At 44.2% G+C, this 10,513-nt stretch overlaps 1 protein-coding gene across 1 annotated transcript in view; it reads left to right on the plus strand.

Annotated features, from left to right (window-relative positions):
• The window catches only part of LOC135247989 (uncharacterized), a 107,820-nt gene extending 98,471 nt beyond the window's left edge, over nt 1-9,349 (plus strand). The window contains exon 17 of the mRNA XM_064322073.1: nt 9,133-9,349. Within this exon, the coding sequence (XP_064178143.1) occupies nt 9,133-9,349 (217 nt within the window). The remainder of the gene's footprint in view (nt 1-9,132) is intronic.
• The last annotated feature ends 1,164 nt before the right edge of the window (nt 9,350-10,513 follow it).

Consider the following 10,513-nt stretch of genomic DNA (forward strand, 5'->3'; position numbering starts at 1 on the left):
AAACTAATAAAAAATTTATTTAAAAAGTGGTTTGAAAGTGTATGGCAGGAAAAAGTCTCAACCATTCAATCATCATTGTATTTATTGTAAATATAACTTATTATTATTCAGACATTTGCTCCGTAAGTTGTGTGATTACTAAAACTGACTGAGAAATATGGTGCCGAAATTAATACAGATGATAAGCTGCTGTTTTCTGCAGTGAGGTGTAGTACACTGTATCTTTTTTTAATCGGTGAGAAAAGGGAGTCTGTCAAAGACTTTTCCTAATGATTTGCATTAGTTTAGCATGTAGGGCACAGATTGAGCACTGCTGCTACCTGATGCAAAAGCAAATTACATGCAAAATAACATCCCCACCAACAGGGAAACTGAAGGGCACAGAGGACACGGTCCTGACTAAAACACCTGTAAACACAGACAGTTTTACAGTGTTTTGCAGTGTTTTACGGCGTAGGGATGCTGTCGGTTCACAGCTTGGTGGGGAACGAGATCGGCGAGGCTGGGAAGGACAGGCTGAGGGAGCTGAGGCGTCTCAGGCCGGGGCTCCGCGTCATCGAGAACTTTGTGGACGACCTGGGCCTGCTGCAGGCCTACCTGGACTGGGTGGAGGAGCTCCGGGCCGACCGGGACCAGATGGACTCCGTGAGGAACGTCGACGCGCTGCAGTCCGTGCTGAAGGGTCTGAGAGTGGCGGGGGCGCACGGGGAGGGGCAGAATGCACAGAAAGCCAAGGAACGGGAGACCAAGATCCTCCAGCTCCTGGAGACCCCCCCTTAGTTTACAGCAGACTGGTGATAAATACACATATACACACACACAGACACACTTACACACATACCTACACACACACACGTACACACACACACACGCACACACACACATGCACACACGCCTACACGTGCACACACACACACACACATACACACACAGACACACTTACACACACACCTACACACACACACGCACGCACGCACGCACACACACTTACACACACACACACATATGCACACGCGCACACACACTTACACACACGCACGCACACACATACACTGTGGCGCCCCGATCCCTTATCGGTGCTCCCCACGAGACCACCAGGACGGCCGAGCCCATCGACACCGGCGGCCGCTGGGAAAAGTGGTGAGTGGGCGGTACCTAGCAAACCCCTGCCTAGAGACGTTCAGGACCCTGGACAGCCCCCGGCAGACCAAACTGAGGCGACAACAGGCAGCACCATGGACAGGGCTGCAGCAGAGGGAAGGTAGGTGGAATTTTCCACTCTGCCACACACCTGAAGCTGCTTGCCGGATTGGCTGCCGGCGCTCACCTGAAGCTGCTTGTACTAACGAGCAGGCAGGCTTATATAGACCAGCACAACCCAAGGAAGAGGGAGTTGCTGGGGCTTCTGTCGCAGCTACGCCGGACGACTCTACCCCGGGAAGAGACTGTAAGCGGCCGTGGGCCAACTCGCTTGAAACGGAGGATCACCAGCCGGCAGCCGGAGCAAGGAACCGGAACCGGACCCGGATCGGGCTGACCACGCCCTGTCCCCCCCTTAACCCACTTCTTTTTTCGTTTCTCTCCAGAAGAGGGTGTGAAGACCTGGAGCGGAGCACTGATACCCCGACCGGGAAGACTTTTTAGTTGTTTTTGGCTCCCCCTACCCCTACCCCCACTCATTACAATTATTAAAGACCTTTTTTGTTAAACACTACCTCTGTCTCACCGTGCTGGTTCTTCCGTCACTCAACCCCCCGTTGGCTGAGAGAGTTCACAACACACACGCCTACACACACACACACACACTCACACACATGCACATTCTGTGACAACAGAGGAAGTTGGGTTCTTGATGGAAGGTATATTCCCCACCAGTGGCTGCAGCCAACACCAAAACTACCTGGCTGATGACTGCTATGTGGTGGCCATGGTTGGAACTACATAAATGGCCACCATCTAAAAAACTACAATCCCCTGGAGTCTGTGTGCAGGTCAGCACACCTGAGCATAGACATGCATATTTAACTAGACTGGCTGGCACGCCTTAAGCTTGTGATGTCCCGGAAGTAAGCCCGTACTGCGCTTGTTGAGGGCAGAACATTGTAGCTCCCAATGAAGTGAATGGGGAATATTAGACTTTTGAAGTCAAAATAAAACATTCTCGATGGTATTCATATGGTACGTTTCATATGGAAAGCAGATTGAAAAATATGCATTATGTAATAAAATACGCACATTTTAATAAATATTTTCCGAAGACTTCTGGACCGAAACAGCCATTGTTCCACAAACTGCTGCACGTAATGAAATTTATGATCTCAAAAATGGACCGATGAAGTTTTCTTTGGTTGTTAAATAATCTTGGATGCATTTTTTTATGAAGAAGCTTTTTGAGTTAGCCTTTTTCCAATCCTTTGACTAAATTAAAACCATACTTCTTTGAAACCCTGGTTTTGTGTACTTCTTCACAGCATTTACACTACCCATGCCTGACACCCTGACAACCAACCTCTCACGCACGCACACACATACTGTACACACATTCATACATACAGACACACACATACAGATGCACACACATACAAATACAAACGTATACACACAAACTCACATTTTACATACACAAAATATTACATCAGAGATTCTGCACTATTTAGGAATGGTTGAGACACTGAATTTGTAACAGTTTTTTGTGCCATTTTGTGCCGTAAAATGTGAAATGTGATAATACTCTGCACCAATAATAATCTGTCACCGGCACACACACATCTCTCTCTAGCGATTATTGGTTCTCCACACTGGACTTTATCTATGAGAAGCAAACAGGCACCCTTGCGAGGAGCCATACTGTCATGTACGCTGTTCCTGTCAAATGGCTGAAGCGAAGTGTGAGCTTGGCTAGTATTTGGATGAGGGGCCTCCGGGGAAAACTAGAGGCTCATTTCCATCACATATGCTGTGCGTCTTTGCCTGACCCGGAACCCGATCATGGCCCGCCGTGTTTAAGGACATTAGAGTCCCTTAAGTGCTCGTTGAAGGAGCCAGCAGCAGGAGCTAAGAAGCTCCCAAAGGATGCTTGAGCAAGGGAACATGGGTGCCTCCTTTGCGGAAGTTTCGGAAATGGGTGACGTATAAATGATTGACTTTTGGGTCCACCTCCCCCTGTCTGCCACATCTGTAATTGAGGTGGCTTCAAACTGACACTTGTCTGAACAAGGACGATCCATTTGCCTATTGCAGGATTTCCCGATTCCTCTGTCCTCACATCCTTGCCTTGCATCTTTTCCTTGTGTCCTCCAATGGGTGGAGCAAAAGAACAAGGAAAGGATGTGAGGAAAGGATGCAAGGAGGTAAAAATATGCGATTGGAATGAGCCCTAAGTTGCTGCTGGAAGTGGTGTTGGTGGGCTAGTAGGGGGGTCATTCTCTTTAAACCCCAGGCAGTGATGGGGACACTGTGCTGTAGGAGATGCCGTCTTTCGGATAAGACGTTAAACCAAGGTCCGGACTCACTGCGGTCATTAAAGATCCCAAGACACTTATACCAAAGAGTAGGGGGTTCCCTGGTGTCCTGGCCACGTTCTCAACCTGGCTTCTCCACCTGCCACCTAATCAACCACAGTTTAGTTGGCAAAAAATAAATAAGAATAAAATAAATAAAAAAAGTTCTCCCTCTCTGTTCCGTTATCACTGTAAAAAAAGTGCTTTGAATTTCAGGAAACAAGCTGTTATGGTTGCTACTCAAGCACCCACAAACATAAAAGCCGACAGCAAGGTTTCCCAAAAATAACCAATAACTTTATTTTACCACACATACGAAATAACAAAATAGCTGCAAAACATAAGATAAAATCAAGATACGGCCGTGGTCGAGAGGTGAGGAGAAAAAGCCCCCTCCCTGAGAAGCTGACTCCAGGCTTCTTAAAAGGACACCCCCACAGGTGCCCTCAGTTACCTGTAACGAGACAAAAGCACATGCGTCCAAACTGCCAGCGCCACCACCTGAGGCGGAGGGACGTAACACCCCCACAACCAGCTGGGGACGCCAGTCCCCAAGACAAAGAGGATAAGGGGAGACAGACAGAGACAGATAGAGAGAAACACCGCAAGGGTCGCCGCCAGGGGAGTCTGCAGCCGTCGCACAGGCTCACCGGGCCGGCTTTTATGAATGAGTACATACTCATCAGCCAATCCCGCAGCCTCAGTAACAGCAGGAACCTTACGCTCATTAAGGTATGTGGCAACCCCACTGGGCAGAGAGTTTTTAAACTGCTCCAAGATAACCTATTTGCACATTACATTACATTACAGGCATTTAGCAGACGCTCTTATCCAGAGCGACGTACAACAAGTGCATCAGTTCAAGGTGCAGAGGTGCAGAAAAAACACACTAGAGTGAAGTAAAGATCATAGTGACAGAAGTGACCACATAGATCAGGACTCCAACCCTGTAGGGTAACCTGTTCAGCAAACAAACAAACAATCCTGCCAAGTACAAACTAGCACTGAAATCACATTTGCCTAATCAGAATCAGACAAAAAAACAATCCTGCCAAATAACAACTAACGTGATCACATTAGCCTAACTAGGTACATTGAGCTAAACTATAGGCTAGGGAGGGGTGGGGAGAGGTGCAGCCTGAAGAGATGAGTCTTTAGTCTGCGCTTGAAGGTAGTCAGATTCTCTGCTGTTCTGACCGCCACGGGAAGGTCATTCCACCAGCGAGGGGCCAGGACAGACAGCAGACGTGAACGGGAAGTACAGACACGAAGGGGGGGGGGGGGGTGCCAAGCGTCCAGAGGTGGCAGAACGAAAAGGTCTGGCTGGTGTGTAGGGTCTGATGATCCTCTGATGATCCTGGTATGCAAGCACCAAAGTCTTAAATTTGATGCGAGCCATAACAGGCAGCCAGTGGAGGTCAGTGAGCAGGGGGGTGACATGGGAATGTCTGGGGACGTTGTAGACCAGACGCGCTGCAGCATTCTGGATGAGCTGCAGGGGTCTGATGGCGGATGCTGGCAGACCAGCCAGCAGCGAGTTGCGACACTGCACCACCTCTCGAAATCACCAACATTCGAGGCCATACACCAGCGATTGAAATGATTAGTCAGCTCCCTCGCAAACTCCATATGCGACTGATTAACCCCTTTTTCCCATGTCCTGAAATGTTGGCGATACGCTTCTGGGACTAACTCATACGCCTGCAGTACAGCAGCCTTGACTGATTTGTAAGTTAGGTTATCACTGCTTAAAGACGCATATGCCTCCTGTGCTTTTCCTGACAACACGCACAGCAGCAACAAAGTTTGTTCAGAGTCTGACCGGTTCCTTGCCTCTGCAATCCGCTCAAACGGAGAAAAAAAAGTTACATGAAACAATATTGGCTCTCTTACCTCAAACAAATTAAACAAGCTGTATTCCAAAGCAATGCTACCCAATGGTTCCTAAATTATTAAGTTATGAAACATTATGTGCTTCTGTCCCTCCCAGGGGTCACCTGGCATGTGACACACAATTCCTCGTATTTCTTTGTTTGCATTGATGATCATTTTTTTGTCATCAAAAAAAGAAAAAGAAAAACGCTCTCATGCCATAGTCTGTGGGATAAAGAACTATTGTCTGTTGGTAGTGAAACAGCTGACCAGGATAATATGGAAAACAATAAACATATTTATTCACCACTGGACCGGTTGGACCGGTTGGACCGGTTGGACTGGACTCTTTAGCATTTTATTTATTTATTTATTTTAACGCTCTGCCTCACACTCATACACATTCATACCTGGGAGCTGCCCAGTACAACCACAATCCTCTATTGTTGGCCACTGAGCAGCTCCACTAAATTATTCACATAACTATTTTGATGCTTGGTGGTGCGGTCAGATACTTTGACTCATGATGACTGGCTGTTGTAGATTAACTTGATTTTATTTTCCTTCATACAGAATGCCCACTATCTTCAGTGAAGGTACTGGGTCACAAGAGATTGATCTGGAAAAGAGGATCTGAAAGCAGCCCCTGTTCTTATCAGGGGAGACTACAACACCCAGTATCAGGAAGAATGGAGAGAACCAGGGGAGAGAGGAGAGAGCCAGCTGCGTTAAATCCAAGGTTGTTTCCATCAAATGTTCGAGGTTTCTTTATTCGTATCCAGGGAAAAAAAAAATTTTCAGACAGGAGATGAAGCATTCTACTGGTACAATGGACATCAGAGCAACACAAAACAGCAATACAACACAAAATTCAGCACAAGAAAATCGGTGAAAGTCATTTAAAAAGTCATGAAAACACATCATTGGGAGAAACCTACAAGAGGAGAAAGCCACCCGCTTCAATTATGGAGCTATTTTTTTGAAGATTTTGGAAGATCATCAAACAAGGTTTCTTTACTTGTGCACAAGGATATAAATTATTCAGCGCTCAAGAGTTTAAAATACAAACAGACAAGTATCTTTTCAGCTGTTTTTACACAGATTGGCATTGCGCACACAAGTGCGGCAGTGGCCAAAAGCCGTTGCTGCTGCTGCTCCTGCTCCATTGCCTATTTAGTTTACACAGTACCGTCTTCCTATTTTTCTTCTCTGAGTTTTCGACAGGAAGTGGAGGGCTAACATGAAAAATATCATAAAAAGAATCCTGTTGGAATCTTACAATGTGTGAAGCTGCATAATTCCCAGTCTGTGCACCTCTAGGAGTAAAAACCATTGACTTGGGCAGATTGTTGTCAAATGTGAGTGAGTGTGTCAGACTTTAGTCGTCTTAAAGTCATCTAGTGCATGAGAGGCATAATCTACAAGTCTTTGGACTGCGGGTGAAAGCTGGAACACCCAGAGGAAGCCCACATGGACCCGAGGAGAACATGCAGGCTCCACACAGAGAGGCTCCGGCTAGGATTCGGACCTGGGACCTTTGTGACGCCCCACTGCCCCGCCACGTCTAACGTTCCATTTGATCTGGAGTCAATGATGCTGTCCTCCTTCCAAAATAACACACCGCAAAGGATGAAGCCTGAACTCATGCTGGAGTACAGGTCTGAAAAACACTTTCACTTTTTGGCTCGCTCCAGATTTCTGAATCCCTGAAATTTGTGCTTCCGTTGCGATGTACAACGCATGCGCTCACAAGGGAAGCTTCGAGAACAAGGGAAGGTTTAAGAAACATGCATGGGAGTGTCAACGCATGCGCTCACCCACAATAAGTAGCACACGCGTGAAGCACGGCCATTTTACTCATGCTACATCTTAGCATTGGTGAGTCTCGCAAATTTTTATTATTGTAAACATTTTACACTGTTTGACTTTCATGTGTGGCTAAGAAAATGTATCACCATCCTATATTAGTGATTCTTTAGTGATAGAGAATGAAAAAGAAATGTTGTGCAATGCCAATGCTCAGCTTTGCCATGCTAAGAACCATCGCCACGTGTTTGAGCTTTTCTCACCAGCATCTGAATTAAGGGACTTGAACACAACAAAAAACTTCATAGAAGGGGCACATTGTTGATAAAATTATGTCCTCAAATAAGAGTTTTTACTCTTTTACATCTTAAAATAAATTATACAATTAAAAATTTTTGTTGTGTCTAGCTAGGCTAGCTAGGCTATGTTAGCCTATGTGTCTGATGGGTCCCTTAAACTACTACATATTTCTAATTCTGGTCCCAATATTAGAGAAGTATTTATAATTTGGGTCCCAGTATTAGAGAAGTATTTATAATTTGGGTCCCAGTATTAGAGAAGTATTTTTAATTTGGATCCCGATATTTAAAAGCTTAAGTTTGCTTAAGGAGGCCTGACCGGGAAGCTAATGCTAATTGCTTTGTCTCCTACGGTTAGGCCGCAACTTTTTGTTTATACAGTTATTGATAAGATTCTGTCCATGGCACTTCATTTTTTAATGTAATTCCTTTTTCACTTCCATATTTGAGTAAACAACAGCATCGTCATCCTCTGTTCAAGTGTTTTTTAAGCATCGGAACTCAAATTAGCTGGCATTTGAGGATGGTGCCGGAAGGAGCCGACAGTCTGCTAGGCTATTGTAGCATATGTGTTTGATGGGTCCCTAAAACTACTACGTATTTCTAATTTTGGTTCCTAGATTGTACGTTCATGTAATTCTTTATGATCCTAGCTAAATATTTTATTAGCAACTCCAAATAATGAACCCAAACTTTGTCCAGTTTCAAGTACTTTGATTACACCAGGCTATGTATACATTGTGTGCGATAAGATAGCTTGAGTTTTACATGTAATATAAAAACACAAAGTTTAGCAAAATTTGGCTTCTACAAGACAATAAATGCAACAAAAATCTCTTATTTAATTTCTGTGTTAAATTCCTTATTTTGCTAAACATTGTGACCCATAAACAGGAAAGCCAAATTAGCAATGTAGAGAAGCGCAGAGCATTGTAATCATAAAAACCTACACATACCTGTTATTTTAACTGTGATTACAAAGTGAAATCACAAAAAATAAAACAGTATTTAATTACAGTCTCTTTGACTGAAGTATCATGAATAACACAAATGTCAAACTGCATTTAAATCATTTTATGGCTGTAAAATATACATAATGACATTTTGGCAGAGAAGCAACTGAAACTCCCGCTGCAGGAAACTTGAAGGATAGAGACCCTCAGACCACTAACGTCCCAAGTCTCAGTGAGGAGGTAGATTTTTCCCCTTTTTTGTAATTTGTACTTTTTTGTTAATCAACGCTATACATTTCTCCCCTGTGATTGAGTGCATGAATGTCTTTTTTTGTCCAAAGTGTATTTTGTGGTATCTAACTGAAATTCCCTTGGTTCAGGTTTCAACATGACCCCACTGAAGGTTCTGGCTGCTGCAGTTCCTCGAGCCATTGATACATGCCGTATCATGAGGGCCATTCAAAATCAGAGGTAGGCAACTCCACTCAAGCAGGGCTGGTATCTATACATGTTTTCATTATCACCAGTTACACTGGCGAAATATACAGACTTGTGATTGGGGTGTTGGGGGGGGGGGGGTAGTTGTGAATGATGTTATTGCAATCAATTACATAAAAATATGGAGTAGTTTTCTTCACTGAACAAATTAAACACTGTGTTGAATCAATACACTCCTAATTAGGTTGTTAATTTGTTGATCAGGCACAGGGAGCCACAGCTGGATCAGACAGACCCACAGAGACAGCCCCTGGAACAGGCCCAAAACGACAGGAATGACGCCTCAGTACAGCGCTTCCCCTGGTACACAAAGAAGGAGATGGTGTTGATAATGAGCAGGCGGATGGGGAGGGGGAGGGGGAGGGGGATAATGTTGATAGGGGTGGCAATAGCAATGGTGATGGGAATGGGGAGGGATTAATTTTATGAGTTTGTTAGGATTTTGCCCCCATTAACTTTTTAATAAATGAAATGATTGACGTCATTTTTTTTTTTGCTTTTATGACTTTTCCTACACATTTTGTACGCATTCGTGTTCTTTGGGGTCAATTTCACCCCAGGCTGTTTTAGCTGTATAAAACATAAGAAATATTAGCATTTTACACACATTTGTTTTGGTTGTTTTGGATGATATTGAGGTCACTATAACATGAAATTTTATAATCTTCAAAAAACTTCCCACGGCTTTAGGGCCCCAAAATGACATGAATAACGCCTCAGTACGGCGCTCCCCCTGGTCCATGGGGATGAAGAAGGGGATGGGCATAGGGATGAAGATGGGGATGAAGATGAGAATGTGCATGGGGATGGGCATGTGGATGGGGGGGGAGGGGGATAGGGATTGTGATGTGGGTGCGGATGGGGATGGGCATGGGGGTGGGGATAGTGATGGGAAGGGGAAGGGATTAATCTTGTCATGCTTTAAATGCTGTGATACATTGCATTGGATATTGTTTGACAATAATCTATGTTTAAATGTATCTGTCCCTATCAAATAAGCATTAAATAAATAAATAAGTACTTGCAAAGTGTACTCAACTTTATTTTCTAATGCTAACAGCAGCGGTTTCAAGACTGCTTTCATTTTCCAGTTCATGTTGTATATGTGTGGTTTATGTATATTTTTTCAACAATTAATGTTTCTCAAAAAAATTACTGGTTTCATAGTTCCATAGTCGATAAAACATTATTTTAAAAACATTTTGGTAATGTATGACATAATTCTAATCATTATCATCTGTTTTGAAACCTCTTAAATTTTCCAGCGTGACTTGTTGTCTGTATGATCAATTTCTCTTTATGACATGCTGTGCTTCATTTTGCTCACGATTTATAGTATACCTTTCTCAGACTGCCAGGCAGCACAGCTACATAAGGCCAGTGTCAGGCTCTGTCTGTGGGAGATAGTCGCTACGTATACACGGAGGTAGTTTGCAAAGTGTACCACACTTTGCTGTGCTGCTTAGAAATCAAAAGGAGTTGTATCAAATGTATCTAAGAAAATATATGTAAAGGAGGGTTGCAGGAGACTGGGCTGGATTAAGGAATGGTAGCTCGATCAGGACACAGGAGTCAGGAATCTTTG

This window comes from Anguilla rostrata, chromosome 1, assembly GCF_018555375.3.
Source record: "Anguilla rostrata isolate EN2019 chromosome 1, ASM1855537v3, whole genome shotgun sequence".
NCBI lineage: Eukaryota > Metazoa > Chordata > Actinopteri > Anguilliformes > Anguillidae > Anguilla > Anguilla rostrata.